The 21,932-nt window shown below is 39.1% G+C and overlaps 2 protein-coding genes across 2 annotated transcripts; one reads left to right on the forward strand and one right to left on the reverse strand.

Annotated features, from left to right (window-relative positions):
• Nucleotides 1–1,459: 1,459 nt before the first annotated feature.
• Nucleotides 1,460–7,882, reverse strand: LOC117296462 (pre-mRNA-splicing factor SYF2-like). The gene is made up of 7 exons (XM_033779404.1): nucleotides 7,806–7,882; nucleotides 6,421–6,507; nucleotides 5,687–5,812; nucleotides 5,221–5,338; nucleotides 4,968–5,058; nucleotides 4,495–4,593; nucleotides 1,460–3,784 (listed from the first exon to the last, which is right to left on the reverse strand). Exons 1-7 carry the CDS (start codon nucleotides 7,848–7,850, stop codon nucleotides 3,619–3,621), a joined length of 732 nt encoding a protein of 243 aa, XP_033635295.1. The 5' UTR covers nucleotides 7,851–7,882; the 3' UTR covers nucleotides 1,460–3,618.
• Nucleotides 7,883–14,000: 6,118 nt separating this feature from the next.
• On the forward strand, nucleotides 14,001–21,492 carry LOC117296465 (transcription initiation factor TFIID subunit 12-like). The gene is made up of 7 exons (XM_033779405.1): nucleotides 14,001–14,085; nucleotides 15,573–15,778; nucleotides 16,276–16,371; nucleotides 16,810–17,106; nucleotides 17,766–17,843; nucleotides 18,438–18,552; nucleotides 19,477–21,492. The coding sequence occupies exons 2-7, from the start codon at nucleotides 15,602–15,604 to the stop codon at nucleotides 19,599–19,601; spliced, it is 888 nt and encodes a 295-aa protein (XP_033635296.1). The 5' UTR covers nucleotides 14,001–14,085; nucleotides 15,573–15,601; the 3' UTR covers nucleotides 19,602–21,492.
• The last annotated feature ends 440 nt before the right edge of the window (nucleotides 21,493–21,932 follow it).

Genomic DNA, 21,932 nt, shown 5'->3' on the forward strand with positions numbered 1-21,932 from the left:
GTTGATGTATCTCAACATATGCATAAAATAACAAACCTGAAAATTTGAGCTCAATCGGTCATTGAACTTGCAAGATAATAATGAAAGAAAAAAACACCCTTGTCACACCAAGTTGTGTGCGTTTAGATGGTTGGTTTCGAGACCTCAAGTTCTAAATCTGAAGTCTCGAAATCAAATTCGTGGAAAATTACTTCTTTCTCGAAAACTATGGCACTTCAGAGGGAGCCGTTTCTCACAATGTTTTAAACCATCAACCTCTCCCCATTACTTGTCACCAAGAAAGGTTTTATGCTAATAATTAATTTGAGTAATTACCAATTGTGTCCACTGCCTTTAAGTAGACACTCCTACTTAAAAAATTCCTGCTTAGTAATAATAAGCATGAGACCAGTCACAAATTGTACACGTGACATGGTACTTTGGCTGGTAACCTCATTCTGGTTAACATAATTTTGTTTTGATTAGTTTAATTTTGTGCTAAGGCAGCTCTATGAAATTGGGCCCAGCTTTTTAAGTTTTTTCAATATTCTGTATACAAAAATGTAAATATTTCTTTCTCATTTTTTTTCTCACCAAAAAGTCTCATGCTGATTTGTGTTGCCTTTGTACATCTTAAAGTATTTAGGAGTTCTTGAGTATATAATGCCCTCTCATGGTAACATGTATATTATGGGTCGTAAATGTACGATTGGTGAAACTTTTTGAGTACAAAAAGTAAATCATACATGTTCGGAAAACATAAAATAGATCAGATATGTAGGAACTTGGGGACCCTGGTACTGAAAGAGTTAAGTTTGTGAGAGTCAAGGCCATTCATTGGCCAAACATGTGCATCGCGTGGACAAATTTGTTCGTTTTGATTGTTTTGTCTTCGTTTTACCTCTAAGATGGCGGCCGGATAACGTCAATGCATAAGGTCTATTGTCATGATGCTGATTTCCCACACAAAGCGTGTTTTCCGTTTGGCTGTATTCGGAGGACACCCATAATGATTACTAATGCATAGTTGGTTCTGGTTAAAGGCAGTGGACACTATTGGTAATTGTAAAAGACTAGCCTTCACAGTTGGTGTATCTCAACATATGCATAAAATAACGAACCTGTGAAAATTTGAGCTCAATCGGTCTTCGAACTTGCGAGATAATAATGAAAGAAAAACACCCTCGTCACACCAAGTTGTGTGCGTTTAGATGGTTGATTTCGAGACCTCAAGTTCTAAATCTGAGGTCTCAAAATCAAATTCGTGGAAAATTACTTCTTTCTCGAAAACTTTGGCACTTCAGAGGGAGCCGTTTCTCACAATGGTTTATACCATCAACCTCTCCCCATTACTCGTCACCAAGAAAGGTTTTATGCTAATAATTTGTTTGAGTAATTACCAATAGTGTCCACTGCCTTTAATGTTGTTACGCATAAAAATTACTGCGATAAGAATAATTGTGTGTTGCAATATTTGATATCTATCTTCAAATCATAGAGGATATTTTAATAGGTTGCAAAAAATGTTGTTATATAAATATCTGCCATCTAGACTGGCTTATAATGCACATTGGTTGCTGGAATGCAGTAATAACCTTTGTCTCAATTATTGCATTACAATTTGTATTTCTTTTATGTCTGACTACTGCGTCTTTGTAAAAACATCATTTTCAAGTGAAACTTGATTGTCCGTTACGATGTAACCAGGTACTGTTAGCAGGCATGATATTTTTCCTATTCTAGTCGGAGTGTTTTCCAATGTTTATTTTCCCCTTGGGAAAAAAAATTGTGATTAAACAGCCTGAAATGTCTAGGTAAGCCTACACCGCGTCAGCCTACACCGCGTCAGCCATTGTGTTCAATAAAATATTCCTACTTTTCTCTCCCAAGGACAAGGTATCATGCCTGTGTTTGTCACAATTTAAAATTTAATATGAAATACCACATTGATTCAAAGATTTTTGTTCTGCTTTGTTTTAATTAATTTACATTATTTTACAAATACAGTCGGGTGTTAAGGACTACAGAGGACAATTATTTACAGCTTCTAAGACTACTTTCTGTAACTTACTGCCCATCATGTTTTAAGAAAACCACTTTCCACTTTGGAAAGAGCACTACAAAATCAGAGGTTTCTAAAAAGTAAATAATTGCTAAAATTATGTGCAGGATACCAGTCAAAAATTTAACATTTTACATTGTATTTTGGCTAAATCTGGTCAGCACAATGTTGCTGTGCTAAGCTTCTTTTTGTTCTTCAATAAGTCTAATGAAATTGGGCCCTGGTAGGATATGGACCCCATTTTTTTTGTTACCCTTCAAAACCATTCTCACGCTTCACTGATCATGCATGGTCGAGTACACTTTGATACAATGGTCAATATTGTGCCATGTCACACAAGGCAATTTACAGGCAACCAGTTCCATGCAATCTCAAAGAAGAGAATCCATTCACATTTGCACGTCTCATAATTTTCTTGGGATTCGCAAGATATTGTTTGAAAAATTACCAAGGTGGTCTTATACATATACATGGTAGATCGATATTAGGATTAAACAAATGATGAATTCACCCTTTTTCCCCCAAAATTGCAGCTTGTATATATGGACAACAACATGTGTACATCATTGTTTATAATAAACATACAGGACAATTCTCAGAAATAATATTTTTGTTAAAAGCTGCCAATCTTTTTAAGTCTTGTGGTTTTATAGGGATACATATGTAGAGGATTTAAAATAAATAATATTTAGTGTAAAATACATAGAATGTTGATGTGACTGCAGCAGTCTTTGCGGAATTATGAAAAACTTCTTACATCAGGGCTCAATTTCATGAAGCCTGTAAGCACAACTTGCTAAGCCAAAGAAGAATATTGATTGACAGAAATAGGTCACCAGCCGAAATTATATGAAGTTTTGTGACTGGTGCCCCACTAAATTGTGGCTTAGCAGAGAAATTGCTTTGCAGTATTTTCTGCTTAAGCTTTATGAAATTGACACACCCACATTACAACTCCATAAAAAATGCTTTGGCTAAAATTGATGGAGTGAGAATGTCACCAAAGACTGTCTCACCACTTGCAATTGGAAGTTCCATCACCAATCTTCTTCTCACTCTGGTTTTGGTTCCAATTGTGGTCGTCTTTCCAATAAAAATCTCTTTTATACTTGGGTTACGACAAATTGCATGTTACAACACGCGGGGTTTACAACTGTGTGATACATTGAACCAGACAGCCATTCCTCTTTTTCTGGATGTTTTATTTTGATGATATTTACAATAAACTCTCTCAGTCCTTTGCCAACATTACCGAAGATTGTCCTTAAAACCCCTGTTTTTTGACTTCATGTGCCTGCCTCACTCTAGCTTACATTTGATTTCCATAGTACTTTTGATGTTAGAAAGAGCTTGAAATTAACACTGGACCGCAGGCGGCCCAACGACAGTGATTTTTGCCTCGGCCAGTAAACTCTGGATTGAAAAAGTCTGGTGGTCTTGTGTTTTTCAATTGACTAAAAGTACCTGACTGTGTAAAGAAACATGCATGCACCTTTCCATTGTTTATCATCAAATATAGCGGTCGATGTTGCTATGTGTAATCCATCTATATCCTGGCAAAGTACCACGTAGTTTGACTACACGGCTGTGCCTCTCTCTAAGTTCTGTTTGATTTCTGTGGTGTACTTGCCGTAGAATCTCTCGGCCTTCTTGTTGAATCTCATGTTGCGTTCGTTGATGTAGTCGATGTCGTCCTCCTCGTTGAAGGCGCGTCTTCTGCTGTACTTGGATCTTTTGTCAATTCTAAACGGCGATACGTACAAACAAACAAAACAGAACATCAAAACATGAGAGAATATTTAAAGAGATTTGTTTACTTTGTCAGACAGAAAAGTTATTTTATGTTTTGTGATAGATACAAATATTTTATACGACACTTGTATCATTGAGCAAGATGCTTTACAACAATTGCTTTGTCCTTCGGATGGGACAGTTAGCTATGGGTACCGGGTACTACGATTTGTGTTACATGTTAAAGAACCAAAAACACTTATCGTTGAAGAGTACATAGAGGGTTACTTGGTACTTGGTAGTTATCCTCCTAAAACTTCCGCTGAGGAACTGGACAAGGTCAGGAGAGCTTCATCTGTTTTTGTCGTTGTTCAGGCCTGAATTGTAAAGTGTTAACCCTGGTGTTTCTGGTTCACATAGCAAGCACCCTTGTTTACTAGTTTCCTCAGGCTTGCGAGTCCCAGTGTTAGGTTCACTTATGTGGCATCCTTGGTTTCCTAACCAGTAATTTCTTAAATTACCACCAAACATAACCCTGAGCCTCAAGCCATGTTAATTCTCCGTGCGAATGCGAAGCGAATTTTGACGTCACATGGCTGTCTTCGCAGTGAATGTTTCACGGGAGTTATGCCCAAGTCAACTGATGCGAATTCGCACTGCAAACTAGGTTTATTTTAAGGTTTGCAAAAAGCCTTGGTGTTACTCCTATTTCGTTGACTTACTGTTTTTCCAGGTCGGTCACCATGCGGTCGATCCCTTCGGCCGAGTCTTTATAGTTCCCCTGCATGATGGTGTCCATCCCAGGGTACATGTCATCACCCCTAATGGAACAAAATAAAAAACACCAAAACAAACGTTTTTAAACGGACACAACAAGGTACACCTTAACTTTTGTAACTGATGCCAGCTCTCTCTCTTTCTATTCATGCATTTCCACTTCCCTGTTAATGTTTGTTGTGTTGTCTCTTAGCCATCGAGAAAGACTCTGCTAGGGTCGAAACGTCAGGCTATTAACTATTTTTTGCATTTATACCATAGGTCTGTTTGGTTGGTAACCAGTTTGCAAAAACTAAATCTATTTTCTCATGCCGGCTGGAAATAACTTTACAAAAAACGATCGTAATTAAACTTTTAAAAAAGTAAGACAATCATAAGATGTCTACCCCCAAAAATGTTTGTTTGAATTTCTGCTTACATTTTCTCTTTCTTGCGCTCATATTCGTCCATGTTCACTTTCATCTGTTTGGTATTCCTCTGGTACTGTCGGAAACTCGCTGCTTCGTAACCTAAAACCAAACCAGCAAAAACAATTATGCATAAAACATTTCTAGAAATAATGGGCAAACTTCAATCTCATGCTCGCTTCAAGCTCTTCTGCAATTCGGAAAAAGCAACTGGACCTCGAGCCTGTTGTACAGTGTCAATTTGAGCCCCCCTGTTGTACGTACCAGCGAAGCCTTGATCTGGATTCTTCTTCTTTTTCTTCTTCTCAAGTCTGTCAGCTTCTTCTGCTGACACCTCAAGCAGCTTTAGTCTCTCGTAGTCCTGACCATTCGCCTCTGCTTCCTGGATAAGATTTTAAATGGAACAGTCGTCTATTGTCATAAAAAGTTGGAAGATTTTGTCATGAAAAATTGTGTTTAAATTCTTTTGTATGAAAGTGAGCACCTTTATAGATATTGTCAATGTAGGTTTGCGGCAGCACCATGAGTCTTCAGACGATCAGATCTACACAGAGATTTACACATGGTGCTGTCCAAAACCTTGCCTGAATGTACTCACGCCATGCAAAGTTCAGATCCACGTCTTTTTAGATATAATTCAGTTTGGCGACTGAAAGATGAACAATTCGGCAATAAATTACTGAGCAGGAAGCGGGAAATACTAGGATGAAATGAGTTTTGTCGTCCATACCTTCTTCTTCTCATCATCTTGTAAGATCCAGTCGGCTCTTTTTCTCTTGGCCTCATGGTTTGCTGGCAGTTTCAGACGACGATCTTCTTCAACAACCTCTGCATGGTTCAATTTCCTTGCCTCGTTCTACTCCCAGAAAGTAATAATAAAAACAACATTAATATTACAAGTGGCTGGGCTTGAATTTGACACTGGGCCACAGGCCCGAGGCCAGTGATTTTAGCCCCAGGCCAGTAAACTCATAGCCTCACAAGTCCGGTAGTCTTGTGTTTTTCAATTGAGTAAATATAACCTCATTGTGTAGAATTATCTTTAACTTTGGCGTCAAAAATGTGTAATGCATAACTCGCTATAGTTGAATTGTGCTTGACTCTTGCAAAACATTCCCAGTGAAAAAAAGAGTTTTTATGTCAAATACACTTCACCAGACGAATTCACAGGAAGTATAAATCGTGCTCATCAAGAAACTGTTTAATACTGTCTTACACCGAGACTAACTGACAGCTGTGGTTTCTGAACCAGTGGGGGTCCTACTAAAAGCACATACAGTTCTAATAATTCTAACATAGTTCTAATAATTCTTTGGTTTATTTGCTGTTTTTGAGGTATTTAAAACTTGTTGTCAGCGTGTTGTCGGCACTCTGGACTCGTTGTCCGCTTTTAGCAGGACCGCCAAGGTAGGTACTGTTTCAAAGTATAACTGACAAGGCAGAAATCTGTCAGCCTTTACTTACCCTGCGAAGATGGAGCTCCCTAAATCTCTTCATTCGATCTGTCTTTACAGATGAAGAGGATGCAGTGGATGTCCCAGCATCTTTGCTCTTTAGAGAAAAGTACAAAAAAAATAACAATTATTTTATAGCTGTGGTGTCGCCAAACTCATCAACTCATCAAATGGATGCTAGACTGGAACGGAGTCACAGGAACACCAGCTTTTATACACGTACATCATTTTATTTAACTTGATTAATTAATTCTGGTTGTGAAGCCAAGGAGGACGGACTCTGAGACAAACTTAATCACTATCTACATAGACTTGATTCAAGTCTACTATCTACATGTATACTTTCTCCATGACTTAAGTACATGTGATGTATTGTGTACTCTAGCCAAGAACCCAATGCCAATGGAGAGAAGACAAATGAAGGAAGTTCCAGTTTTTACAACATTTTGTCTTGTGCAAGTGCGTACATACTCCACGTTACTATTTTACTAGGCATTCTTGGCTTACTTACAGTTTACACAGCTATCGTTGAAAATCAGTGCTAGCACGTAGTCGTAAAGTAGAGAATTGTGACCGCAAGCACAAGATTCTGCGCAGGCAGAGCCAGAGCCATGTATTGGGGTCATTGTCATTGGGCCCCGAGTCATTAGCCCCACTTGTGTGGCCAAGGATAGCTGGCCACACAGTCACAGATGCCAAGGATAGCTGAATCCCAGCTATCCTTGGCCACACAAGTGGGGCTACTGAGTCATGTGAGTTTTATTGTAAAACCAAATTATTAAGTAAAACCAATTCTAAAATTCAATGCTCAGTTAACCGTTAAAACGGCAATAAAAGTTCAAAAACTGTATACATAATGGAAAAGTTTCCGTATGGCGCCACCACTTTTTCATTCGATATGAAAGAATATAGTATCTTATTTACCTCAATGAGATATCCCTTTTTGTAAAAATGAGTGAAAAAGTGGTGGCGCCATACGGAAAGTTATCCTAAATAATAACAAACAACATGTTATGTTAGTCCACCACATAAACTGATAAACAGATAAAGAAATAAAGTTAAGGGTCTTTCATAAAATAAATCAATTGTATTTAACATTTTTAAGCAGTAACGTGAACATTTTGAAATTGTTCACGTTACTGTTTAATTAAACATGTTAAATACAAAAGGATCAACGTACAGCTAATGCGACGTAAACATTACATTGCAATGTAAAATGTAAATAAATAATGTAAATTTTGGGTCTAAAGATCATTTTTTATACTCAATGATGGTCAACAATTGAATAAAGATACGTTAGAAGTGTTCTTATTGAAAAGCTTTCATGATCTTTTGCCAAAATACATCCATCTATCCAAACTAACAAAGTTGTCGAGTTAAAAATAAAATACTTACGGATGTCGCCATTGTTATTTTCGATTGCAATGACGTCGTACGCATGCAATGCTGCGCAGCTTGCGGGATAGTCTCGGTGCAAGACGTTCTTGTTGATGTTTTCTAACAGCGCCCGCTATTGCTCAACAGTAGTGTTATAATTCTACCTCCATGGCATGGTCGTACAATGCCAAAACAAGGTGGTCGCGTTTTGTAGATCGCCGAAAATCCGGAGCGGTGGTATACGTCTCTCTGAAAGGCAATGGACACTATTGAAAATTACTCAAAACAATTTTCAGCATAAACTTACTTGGTAACAAGTAATGGGGAGAGGTTGATAGTATAAAACATTTTTATAAACGGCTCCCTCTGAAGTAACGTAGTTTTCGAGGAAGAAGTAATTTTCCACAAATTTTGATTTCGAGACCTCAGATTTAGAACTAGGTCTCGAAATGAGGCATCAGAAAGCACACAACTTCGTATGAAAAGTGTGTTTTTTTCTTTTATTATTATCTCGCAACTTCGATGACCGTTTGAGCTGAAATTTTCACAGGTTTGTTATTTCATGCATCTTTTATGTTGAGACAGCAAGTGAGAAGACTGGTCTTTGACAATTACCAAAAGTGTCCAGTGTCTTTAAGTAAAGATTCAATGGCATGTTGTCGTGTTTTTAGTGGAAAAGGATAACTTTCCGTGGAAAATGTCATACCTCTATTTGGCAAAAACGTTCATGATTATGCTTAGTGCAAATTTGCGGCATGTACCTGTTTGTGTGTACATTCAGATACTTTAAGCAAGATAATGTTGAAATGTGACGTCATCGAACATATTTTCGGGTTTTGACCAAAATTGTCATGAGTTTCAAATAAAACACATTGTGGCATTTTACACCAAATTTAAAGTGTGTAGGTTTGTATTTTCCCTCATTTTCATATAGGACTCTATCTGGGGATGATCAAATTTTACTTTGAACACGGCATCTATTAAAGATGCTATGTCAGATTTTTGTCCGATTGACCAAAAAATTTTGATTTAAAATTCAATAGGTACTTTGATGGGGGTCGAGAAAGTTACAAGCTTTCATTTGAGCCATTGATCGAAAAAGTCCGCCAATTATTAGTAGCAATGAAATAAAGTGCTCAAAATTAGTTTTTGTCGGGATCCCGACAATATATCACGTGACCAATTCTTATGTGTTTTATAAGAAACGTTTTAAATTTTTGTCATTAAAAACCATTGACCATTAAAAGTAAAAGTTAAACTTTTTTCGTTAGAGCGGGTGATACTCTTTGAAATACCATTCACTCAAAAACAATCTATTTTTTAATGTTGGGGGCCAAAAATCTGACATAGCATCTTTAAAGACACTAGACACTATTGGTAATTGTCAAAAACTAGTCTTCACAGTTGGTGTATCTCAACATTATGTATGAAATAACAATTAAACCTGTGAAAATTTGAGCTCAATCGGTCGTCGAAGTTGCGAGATATTAATGGAAAAAACACCCTTGTCACACCATGGTCACACCTTCCTCCATGGTCACACGAAGTTGTGTGCTTTCAGATGCTTGATGCTTTTTTATTTCCTCATTTGTACATTGTTTTTAGGTCAGCTTTTTAAAACTCAAATTAATGTGCACTTCCAAATATTCTTGCTTCATGTAAATAGGTTTTTATTAACATAAACATATTTATTTTGTTCTTCATATTTGTTATTTTCCAAAGTTTATCTTTACTGTTTTTAAATGTTTGTTAAAGATTCCATTCCCATTTTAAGATTGGATTGAACGGCTTTCGAGTCACAGTGGTTAGGTTCACTTTTATTAATCCTGGCCATCTTAGAATGGGCTTGTCCTGTCTGTTTTTATTATTGTCTTGCTTGATTGCCAGTGCTCTGTCTCATTCAATCATTGGTTTACAATTCTTCTAGGTGTCATAAGTTTACATTCATTGTTTCTTATACTGTTATATTTCTTTAGTACGGTAATATTGTATCTTGTACTGTTTGTTGAAATCTTGGCCGAATAAATAATAATAATAATAAAAAATAATAATAATAATTTCGAGACCTCAAATAATTCTAAATCTGGGGTCTCGAAATCACTTGTGGAAAATACTTCTTTCCTTTCTCGAAAACTACGTCACTTTAGATAGAGCTGTTTCTCGCAATGTTTTTTATTATCAACCTCTCCCCATTACTCGTAATCAAGAAAGGTTTTATGATAATAATTATTTCGAGTAATTACCAATTGGAATTAGTGTACGTAGTCCTCAACAAGAAGTACAATTAAATTCAATGCAACGTTTATTTTTCGGTATTGCCCTCACAGTATAATAATACATCATTGGTAACAACAGAGAAGAACGAAGTATGTTTTCTTATGAACTTTATTTTGTTTCACCTTTTTATTTGGTTGCTTGAACTGGGTATTTTAGGCTGTGGGGTTTGTTTCCCACATGAACGATATAGGCCTAAAAGCCAAGTACTTGGAGCACTTTAATTTTAGGTGTGAAAATTCACGTAGGCCTTGCTGTCATTGCACTTGAATTTGAGACGATTTCTAGTATTTCATTATCCTATCAAATTATTCTGTCTCTTTTGTTGTCGTTATAGACCCATTGACGTGTCAACAAAGAGCGTTCGGTCATGTTTGTGGAGAAAGTAAACGAGAAATTTGATCAAGTTTCTGGCCAATGTGATTAAAAATTTAAGCTGGTGAAAGGGTAAATGACACAATCAATGTCTAACTGTGGGAAATAATTTGATCGGGTAGGCTACAGTATTGATTGCAGAGTCCAAATAAATACAGCGTTTTAGTGCATGGTGCACAGTGGTGCGCTTTTTGGCGCATGATTTTTAATAGCTTGACAAAATTGCAAGATTATTTTTTTTTCCCGGCAAAAATGTCTCTCATGAAACCCTCCCAAACCAGCATAATTATCAAAACAGTTGAAAAGGGAAGGCGGGGAAACATTTGCCTAACTTGCATAAACTCCACTTTCGAGCGACTTCGGCTACGAATTATGGTCATTGACTGCAGCGAAAACGTTGACGAATAAATGACTTTTCAGCGATCATAGTGGAGACAGCCGTATTTTGAGGCCGAGTCCGCATTGGAATTAGCTGTGGAGGCGGCTGTTGCTCATTAAGTTGTTCAACTAAGACACACCCACTTCACAGCGTTGCCAGAATGTCTAGCAGGGGGAGGGGTGGCTAATGAGGGGAAATTTTTGGTCTCGCCTTTCACTGACTTCTATGTCTGGCAAGAATTAGGTCAAATCTTGCGGCCATGTGCGGCCACTTTTTATATTTTGGGTACAAGCCGCTTGTGGCCGGTTTAGGAACTTCTAGAGGGACAGTGTGCCAATGATAGCGCTTCATTGACCCCACTGATGGGACTGTTTCTGTGCTTGCTACTTAATGCGATGGGTCTATAGGTAATGATGGACACACTGAGATCAGAAAAAGCCAACGTAAGACATTGAAACCAAAATAATGCCCCAACTTGTTTCGTGAGTGTACACTAGAAAAAGTTTATTCTCATCATCGGCAATAATTTCATGAGTTGCCTCAAATCGCCCAAAATGCGCTTAGTTCAATATGAGCGTGGCAAGGGTTCATAAGTTCCTTTTCTTGAGGTGTGTGTGTTTACTCAAACGGCGGCCTACGATCATTCCTGGTTGCTAGCAAACTGCGTATCGACACCGTGCAGCATGCAGCTGTTGCGAGCAGGAAAATATCTCACCAGTTTTACACAAACATTATTGACTGCAAAAAGAATTTAATTGATCCCGAACGTTAGAAACAACACACAACACGGGAAAACTATACTCCTCGGCTTCTGCGCCCTTTTGAACGGGTTGTCTTCTTGGTCCCTTTTCATAAAAAATTGTGTTTGATATCACATCATTTTTGAGTCCTGGTTGCCATCTTTATCATGTCGTATTGAGTTCTAAAGTGATTGCACCAAGCATAGAGCAACTGTTCCTTGTTCTGTGCAGCAAGGAAGAACAATAATCGCTTAAGATGGGACTTGGATGTTAAAATTAGTTATTGGTCGCTGATCAATGATGTCTTATTGGGATCGATTCAACGTATGATTGGACCGTGGATCCATACCGTTTCTTTTTTAGATTTGATAAAATTTTGGGATACATTATTATATTATGTCGGAAACAGTGGAGCCTTTTATGAAAGGGTCACATATTCTGGAACACACGAGACACGCCAATCTCATTCTCCAACGTGCAAACACCAATCGCATCCTCGGAATAGAGCGACAGCGGAAATTGGTACTCGGCAACCTGACGCGACAGAAGAGACTCATCCAAAAGGAATTATCTACCCATCGAAGTACACCAGTGTCGACATCACCTTGCCCAAGAAGTTGTCTCGAATTGAGTTCGAAAACTCCCGCGTTTTCTCGCCAGGAGACCAGATCGGCGACGCTGCGGCGGGAAGCGATCGCGTTCGGCACGAACAACACGGCTTACGCCGGGCCATGTAGCCGACCCATAGCCAGTGCATTGAAGAAACCGACCGAAATCTTTAAGTCTAGGGAATCGATCGACTCGAGTGACGATGAAGACAGAGAAAGGAAAACATCTGCTTCAAATACTGTCGATCTGCTCTTCGAAGGTTTGACGGTCTCAAGACGGACACAGGAGTCACTTAAGAAGTCTGAAAAAGATAAAGACGCTCTTGGTGATGAATGTGTAGATGACCCCCAGGTAAAATTATCTCGTTCATCCCCTAACCCAAAGTTGCCGAAAACGGTCTCGTTTGTGGAATCTAGAAATCGTACATACTTGAACAGGTCTCTACAGAAACCAAACACCCCTAAAATTTACCAGAACTTGACCCCAAGCCCAACCTTACAGCGTGAAACTCTACCTCGTTCGTGTAGATCAGCTCAAGTCTCTGCAGTGCCACATTCCTATTACAAACGAGGCAGGACACAAAGTTTATCCTTTTCGAGTCACAAAAACACCAGCTTCACGCAAAATCGGGTATCCTCGTCACGCGTGCCACAATCGACACCCTGGGCCATGCGAGGAAACGGGCGCGTCTATCGCTACCGACCGTTCACAAGACCAGCAGACGCGTACGGCAGAGAAAGTCACCACGACAAAAATGAACCCACTCGAAAGAAGACGGCGAAATTTGACCCATGGGCTGCCTATAAATTCCCCAGCGTCGAACCAAACCAAAGCGAAGAGTCGACACATGGTCGACAGTCGGTCTTTGAATCGAGACGGCGGGGAAGTCTGAAGCCGACACTCCAAAGGAAGGAGGAAACCGTTCTCTATCTGAGACGAGTTGATCAAAGCAGAGTGAACGAGATTGTGTTGGGCAAGGTTGGAAAGTTTCTTGGACGAAACTGGACACAGAGCCAGAGTCAGAAAGACGTGGATGAGGATAGTTTGAGCAGTGACGTCATTGATGACGAAGAAGATCAACTCATGATTCAGATGGCGCATGGACGAAAATGACGAGGCTGGTATACATAATAGTTGCGCATGTCGGAAGGTTTACGAAAAATGAATTATAGTTAGGCCTAAGGTAGGGATGGGGAGGGCTTACGACTCGTTTGGTTATGATATTATAATGTCAACGCATTTGCAATTAATAAGGAAGATACAAGAAAATTCAAGTCACCAGTGAAACTTTCAGATTGTGTCTATTAGAAGCCTGAATAGAAAACAGCAGAAACGGTAACATTCGCATATCCCGTGCCGTATTGATGGGTAGCATTCAAACGGACTCCCACGCAAATTTCAAGAAAGTTGTCTTCACGCGAGTTTGGCGCCTTCTTGAGCAATCCGTCTTCGGATAGAAATGACCTCAAAATTAATAATAATTTTCGAGAACCATAGGGATCCTACCTAAACAAAAAATTCAAAACAAGTCTCTTTTAACACTGTTTTTAGATTAGACTTGGGAATAAATTGAATAAATTAATTTATTAATAAATCATCTTTCTCCGAGTGCAAGTTTGATTATCACTGTAAAAGAGGAACAGCGCCACCAAGTGCCCACTACCTGCTCCACGCCAGTTATATTTAACCTCGTCTGCAGTGGTGAACGATAGAGTCGCGCCCTTTGTTTTCTTTCATAGGGCGCCCTACTCGATGTCTACTTCCAGGGTTTAGTGACCAGAAGTAATGATCCGTTACTGCTCGTGGTAACGAGGTTGGTAGAATTGTGCACACACACACAATACACACAGTCTAGCTAAATACATAGGATTTGATTGAACTTGCGAGCTTGAAGTTGAACTGTCCTCCTACGTTTCACTGTGTGAGTATCACTCCCTTTTCAAAAAGGAAAGGGCTTTTCTTTCAAACTTTATGTGCTGACCTTGGATTTTTTATGGAATTTTATTTGAAAACAGACTTAAAAAAACGAATTGGATAGTATTTCAAATGCATATAAATAGGTCGTATTTACTATTATTACATTTAGATTAAGAATTTGCATTTTACTTTTTCAGTTGTATTTTTACCATACTCGGCAGGTCGGGTACTCTTTCAGTTCAGTCTTCAAAATTGTCATTCGCCCTTTATATGGGGCTAGTTCTCTTGCAGTCTAAAGCCCGATTTATACTTCCTGTGTTGTGTCTGTGATTGTGAAGTGAATTTTGGCATTTAATTTAAACAGTGACTGTTTTCGCTGTGAATGTTTCGCATGAGAACTGACGCTGATTTATTCGCTGCAAATTTGCGAAGTAGAAATTTGTATTGCATTTGCATTTACAAGATGTATGAAGCGGGCTTTAATCACGTTGCTCCTTCTGTATGGAAGTGTATTTCAGGCATGGAAAAAACCTGATATAATTCGTTTCGTTTGGATTCTTAAAAATAAAACACTGACACTAAGACTAATTCATGTAAAATTTTGTTATGTAGTTCGTATGGACAGATGGAGGAAGGAAATAATTTTGTTTTCTCTACTTGTATTATTTACGTGAACTCTATCTTTTGAAAAATGAGTACATCACAAAATTAAACTTGACATTTTACTTCCCTTTTTTGGGGGCCTCGAAATAGCCCAAGGCACCCACAGCAATTGTGCTTTTGCAATTGTGCTTTTGCTGTGCTGTGGTGCCCTCTGCAAGGTTCAAATACAAACTTACATTTTCCCCATAGCATTTTCCACCAGAGAAAAATTGATTGCCCTTTCAAATTCAAGAGGGAAGTTCAAGTCCTGTCTGTCAAGACCCGGTCACACAGTCCTCGATAACGAAAATGAGACTGATAAAAATGCAAGCCCTCGATTGGTTGAATGAGTGTGGGCGTATTCTGCGTGGAGCATTTCAATTGAGGACGTGCATTTTTAGGGTTCTTGGTGACCGGGCCTTTAAAACCATTGGACACTTTCGGTAAACAGTGTTGTAAAAGGCCCACACATCGTGTATCACAACTTATATATAGAATAACAAACCTGTGAAAATTTAGGCTCAATCGGTCATCGGAGTCGGGAGAAAATAACGGGAAAACCCTACCTTGTTTTTTCGCATGTTTCGCCGTGTCATGACATGTGTTTACTATAAATCCGTAATTATCGTAGTCGAGAATTGATAATTGTTTTAATGTTTTCTCAAAAAGTAAAGCATTTCATGGAATAATACTTCAAGAGAAGTCTTTTACCATTACCTTCTGTATACCCTGTAAGTTATTTGTAAATCTGTGAACTTTTAATTTTTTTCTGTTCCGAAAGTGTATATATTGGCTTTAACCTACATGTTCACACTGACTTTCTAAAGCATGAATTTCATTTCTTGACAGTCACACCAACCAGGTTATTGTTTTACACCATGAGCAGTCAGCAAACTGGAACTACATCATCTGGGGCGATCCCACCTCTTGCTCCAGTCTCTAGCTCCTCCTTAATGAGCCACTCCCAGTCACAGCTTGGGGGAGGCAATAATCAACCAAGTGTGACTCGTAAGACACTTCAAGACACAATCAAGGAGATTGAAGCACAGATCACGGTAAGTGTTGCGGCCGTGGCTGTGGCTGCCTCATTCTCGATTTTAATGGGGGCGCACTCCTAGAGTCACCATCATCACCTGAGCCCAATTTCATGGCTCTGCTTACTGCCGAGTTTTGCGCTTCCGATCACCATACGCCGCTTACATGCAAGCGCTGAATTACTGCGCTAGCTGTGTAATATATGAATACCTAGTAACGTGGAGTGCACACACGCACAAGCCAACATTCACTGCTAACCGTTGAAATTCGCTTGATGTAAGCGTGGAATTCCCTGTTTCTGTATGCGCCGATTCTTTACTTAAAGTAAGCAGAGCCATGAAATTAGGCCCTGTTCTCGTTCAGTCGTCGCTCTTTTCTCAGCTCTTGCACACTTCTACCAACCCACTTTGTCGCAATTGTAAGCCTAAACAACTGATTGATTTCTCTCATTCAAATCAGATTATAGAAATTAACAATACTAGACTTTACTTCTAGTCCTCTCATCGTTTGATTTCAGCTTTTGGAGCAGACTCCTAATGTGACAAGCAGGCAGCAAGATGACTTGGCCAAGTTAAGGGAGCTCCACACACGTGCACTGGCAGAACAGGAGAAGGTTAGTCAAGTCCATTTTAAATCAGAATTCTGGTGTTTTTCCTGTCAAGTTTGAATCTTCCGGTTTAAACTGGAATTCAAGGTTGTTCCCCGTCAAGTTTGAATCCTCCAGTTTAAATTGGAATTCAGGGTTTTCTCCTGTCAGTTATTCCTCTGGTTTAAACTGTTGCTCAGGATTTTTTCCCTTTCAGGTTTGAATGTTTGAACCAGAGTTCAGGGTTTTTTCAAGTTTTAATCTTCTGGTTAAAACTTGAATTCAAGTTTTTTTTCTGTCAAATTTTAATCTTCCGCTCTAAACCCGATTGCAGGAATATTTCCCTGTCAAGTTTGTGGTCTTCAGGCTCAGTGTGAATTCACATTTGTGTGTGTTTTTATTTATCAATACTTTGACATAATTTCTAATGTGTTCCTAACAATGCAACTTGTTTTTATCCTTTAGCTAAAATCCAGCAAACAGCAGCAGCACTTGCAGCAGCAATTACAGCAGCAACAGCAGCAGCAACACCTTCAACAACAGTTACACCAGCAGCCGGCGACGCCTACAACGGTTCCTGTCAGAACAGGCACCCCACCCTCAGCCTCTTTGAATAGTACGAATGGAACCAGCCAAAGCGTCAACGTGACACCGGCTCCAATTCAGAGTGTCCCTACCCCAGCTATAAGCAAACCCAGCAGCTCTATGGCATCAGGAAGTTCCATGGCAACGGGTGCACACAGTAGTATCGACCCCAGTCAGGTAATTATTCTCGTCTAAAGCCATGCTCCCATTGGACTTATTTTTTAAAGTAATGTGACTTTTCTTTAGAATGACAAAATTAAATCCAATGGGGACACCAGTAAACTGCCCTCGCTCCCTGTCAACTTTATACCGCAACCCTAATGTAAAACTAACAGGGCGAAAGAGGTTGCGGAAGATTGCTGCGCAGCCCAGTTAATTAACAAATTAGTACAATGGGCACAGTTCCTTGCTGTAAACATAGCGCGACCACGCTGTAAAAGGAAAGTCAGAAAAGTGTCGAGTATATTGCTAACACACACAATAGTGTAAGGGTAAAACCAAAGTGAATAATCTTTATCCCCAATGCAAATTTAACTGTTTAAACAGTAGAGCAGTACCCAATTTCATAGAGCTGCTAAGCACTAAAAATTGCTTAGCATGAAATTTCTTCCTTGTTAAAAACAAGATTACCAACCAAATTTCCATTTTTTTGCATAGTGTTTGTTACTGGTATTCAGCTGTTGTCTGCTTATCCTGAAAATCATGTGGAAATTTGGTTGGTAATCAAATGAAATTGGGCCCAGTTCTGAAGCTACTGGAAGACATTGCTAAAACAAACTTAGAAATTACCAGAAATTTGTGTACAATTCAAAATATTAGTTTTTGTTTCATTTCAGATTTTGGATAGGAAGCGAATCCAGGACCTGGTGAAAGAGGTAGACCCAAATACCCAGCTAGATGAAGATGTTGAGGAAGTGAGTTCTTTGTCTCTTTCTTTCTTTCTTTATTTGAATTTAGGGTTAAACATTGTTGTGGAGCTGAAGCAAAAATTTGACTCTACAAGATAACGAACCGTGTTGATTACACAGAAATATATCCTGGAGAACGCTGAGCTTGGCCCCCCTCTGTGTCGGCTGTGAACGTGGCGTATTGATCATCCCGTGACACATGGGTATGGCGAATTGGCATCACACTGTCACACATAGACCGTTTCTACGTGTTTTCATTGGTCAATGTTCATGACGCCAACTATACGGCAAAGTATTTTGGCATACACGCGTTAAAAAAAATGCCGTATGCACTTCCATGAAAATGATCTCCCAACAAAAACCGTGCGCATAATGACGCACTCAGCATTCTGCGGGTTCGATTTCTATGGTTGATTATAAATATGATGGTCTTTTAAACATGTTCCTTTAAACATGCCCACGTGAACTTCTCTCGACCAATCATTATTGATAAACTGTTCCAGGCAGTTATGACTAACAGATTCCGGTGCTATACAATTTTCTTTTGTTAATACTATTATTTTTAAGAACAATATTTAATTTTGACAATTTTAATTTTAGATGTTGCTGCAGATTGCTGATGACTTTATTGAGAATATAGTGACATCAGGGTGCCAGCTTGCCAAGCACAGGAAGTCAAACACCTTGGAAACTAAGGACATACTACTGCATTTGGGTAAGAATTTCAGAAACGTGGTTGAACCCACCTCTCTCTGACTTCAATCTTTTTAAAGGGTCTATGTACTTTTTTTTAGGACAAAAAACATGATGTCCACAGATTTACATTAAATTCACACAGTTTGAAGATGATAATAGTAGAAAACTTTCCTGAAAATATTACTTGCTGAGGTGCTGTAGTTTTTGAGAAATGAGTAAAACAATGTCATGAAAATAGTGTTTGTCTCAGTGATCGTGAGACGAAAATTTTATCATTTAAAAACGTATTTTCATGAAATTGTTTTACTCATTTCTCAAAAACTACAGCACCTCAGCAACTAATTTGAAGGTACTGTGGACATTGTGTTTTGTGTTACAAAAAGTACCCAAATCCTTTAAAGACATTCTGGACACATTTGATAGTTGTTTAAGACCAGTATTCTCACCTACCAAGAGTATTCGTCAAGAGCTTAGGACGCTGATGCTGGACCAGGATGTGTGGAAGACGACCATCAGAGTTTCCGGAGAAGGCTTCGGCTGAGAACAACCTCTCGCTCAGCTACTATTCTCGAATGGTGTACCCCAACATATTCATAAAATAACAGATCTGTGAAAATTTAGCCTCAATTGGTCATAAAATATTTTAAGAGAATAATGGGAAAAAATAAACACCCTTGTTGCACAAATTTGTGTGCTTAGAGTTGCCTAGTAAAAGGCATCAGGCCTGAAGTCTTTTAATATTTGAGTAAGAAATTACCTCTTTCTCAAAAACTACGTTACTTTAAAGGAAGACGTTTCTCACAATATGTTTTATACTATCAACAGCTCTCCATTGCTTGTTACGAAGAAAGTTTTTATGCTAACAACTATTTTGAGTTATTACCAATAGTGTCCAGTGCCTTTAAAGTAACGGACGGACCTACTTTTCTTTTTAAACATACAGAGCGCAATTGGAATATGATGATCCCTGGGTTCTCCACCGAGGACAACAGACAGTACAAGAGGCCGGCGTCAACCGAAGCTCACAAGCAGCGCATGGCTCTTATACGCAAAACCCTCAAGAAATAAAAGACCTTCATGAACGAAACACCTGTTGTCACCTTTTGAAGGCAAAAACTACCCGATACTCATTGCATATTGTATATGTAAGGGCTTGACAAGAGTGTCTATGTGTTCTTGAACTTCCATACTGCCTGACCATTTAGTATCATCCACTGTGGTTTTGAATTATTGATGAACTGTGCCAGCCTGCATCGATATGTGATGAGTGCGTCTGAGCAGTACACGGTCAACCCTCCTACTGTCTGACCATTCAGTTGTGGACTGTGGTTTGGAATCCTTGATGAACTATGCCAACCTGCATTGATATGTGATGAGTGTGTCTGAGCAGTACACAGTCAACCCTCTTACTCTGTGACCATTTATTAGCATCAACTGTGGGTTTTAATAATTGATGAACTATGCCAGCCTGCATTGATATGTGGTGAGTGCATCTGAGCAGCACACAGTCAACCCTCCTACTGTCTGACCATTCAGTATCATCCACTGTGGTTTGGAATCATTGATGAACTATACCAGCCTGCATTGATATGTGATGAGTGCGTCTGAGCAGTACACAGTCAACCCTCCTACTGTCTGACCATTCAGTATCATCCACTGTGGTTGTGAATCTTTGATGAACTGTGCCAGCCTGCATTGATATGTGGTGAGTGCGTCTGAGCAGTACACAGTCAACCCTCCTACTGTCTGACCATTCAGTATCATAGACTGTGGTTTTGAATGATAGATAAACTATGTATGACAGCCAGCAATGATATCAAGTTGTGAATGCATTTGCGCAGTACACAGTCATCCATCCTACTGCTGACAATTCAACAACATCCACTGTGGTTTTAAGTAATGAAGTTTTTAAGTAAACTATGCCAGCCAACAGTTAAACCATGTACACGGTCAACCCTCCTACTGTCTAACTGATCCTGCTTTACATGAGATCAGGCATACCACTACAATCAGACTCCATCAGTTTGGATGTTGAGTGGACTGAGGACTGCACTAGTAAACTGATCATGCTTTACATGGGATCTGGGATACAATTACATGGGATCAGGGATTATTGCCAAAATCAGAGTCCGACAGTTTGGATGTTGAGTTACTGTATGGTGTGGACTGAGGGCTTAACTAGTAAACTGATTATGGGATCAGACATATCACCATAGTCAGAGTCCAACAGTTTGGGTGTTGAGTTACTGTAGGGTGTGGACTGAGAAGGCTGCACTAGTTAACTTATTATGCTTAACATAGGATCAGACACCTCCAACAATCCAACAGTTTGGATGTTGAGTGGAATGAGGACTGCACTACAATGATATGGGATCAGGGATATTGTGAAAATCAGAGTCCTGCAGTTTGGATGTTGAGTTACTGTATGGTGTGGACTGAGGACTGTACTAGTAAACCGATTATGCTTTGGGATCAGGCATACCAGCATAATCAGAATCCAACAGCTTAGATGTTGAGTTACTGTACAGCGTGGACTGAGGACTGTACTAGCAAACTTATGCTTTACAGGACTGCACTAGTATAAAGGATATTGGTCATTGTACATGTATCATAACTACGTATGTTATTTCTTGAGGTGCCAGTCAGAAGTCATCAGAAGGATCACACCCAAGTTCACAAAATGTACAACCTGCCTTCCTCTTTGAAGTATTAAACAGAAAGTAAAAACGTTGGCTCATGACTATTATTGCAACATTATGGAGCTCCTGGTAAATGGGAGTTTATTAATCAAGAGTGGTCTCCAAAGTAATTGTTTGTAAAAAGAAACATCTACTTTCTAATATTCTAAATTTCTAGTATATCCTTCTTAGGGCGTGTGTCTCACAAAAAAGAATGACGATACGCTAAATTGAACAGAGTGCTTAAGGAATTTGACTTGACTCAAAACGAAATTGAATAGCCGAATTCTGAATTTGAAACGCAGTACCAAATGGAGAGGCAAAACAGATTTAATTTGAATGCATGAAAATGAAATTGACTGCTCATTTGCCGAACTTGACAGAGAAAACCTATATACCAACCAAAATGACCTATGGTATAAATGCTAAAAATAGTTAATGGCCTGTTATTTCAACCCTAGCGAAGTCTTTCTTGAAGGCTAAATGACAACACAACAAACGTGAACAGTGTAGCATACATGTAAACAGTGGAGTAGAAATTCATGGAGAGAGAGATAGAGAGTCAGAAATCACATAGAAAATAGCAAAGGGGTAAACAATTCATATGGAGACAGAGTGGGGGGGGGGGGGTTAGAGGGAAAGGGTTGGTTTGACCACAAGAAGATGGAAACACAAAGGACGATATGAAGGGTGGGTAGAGAGACAATTAGTGAGTAAGGCG

The sequence above is a fragment of the Asterias rubens genome, chromosome 11 (genome assembly GCF_902459465.1).
Source record: "Asterias rubens chromosome 11, eAstRub1.3, whole genome shotgun sequence".
NCBI lineage: Eukaryota > Metazoa > Echinodermata > Asteroidea > Forcipulatida > Asteriidae > Asterias > Asterias rubens.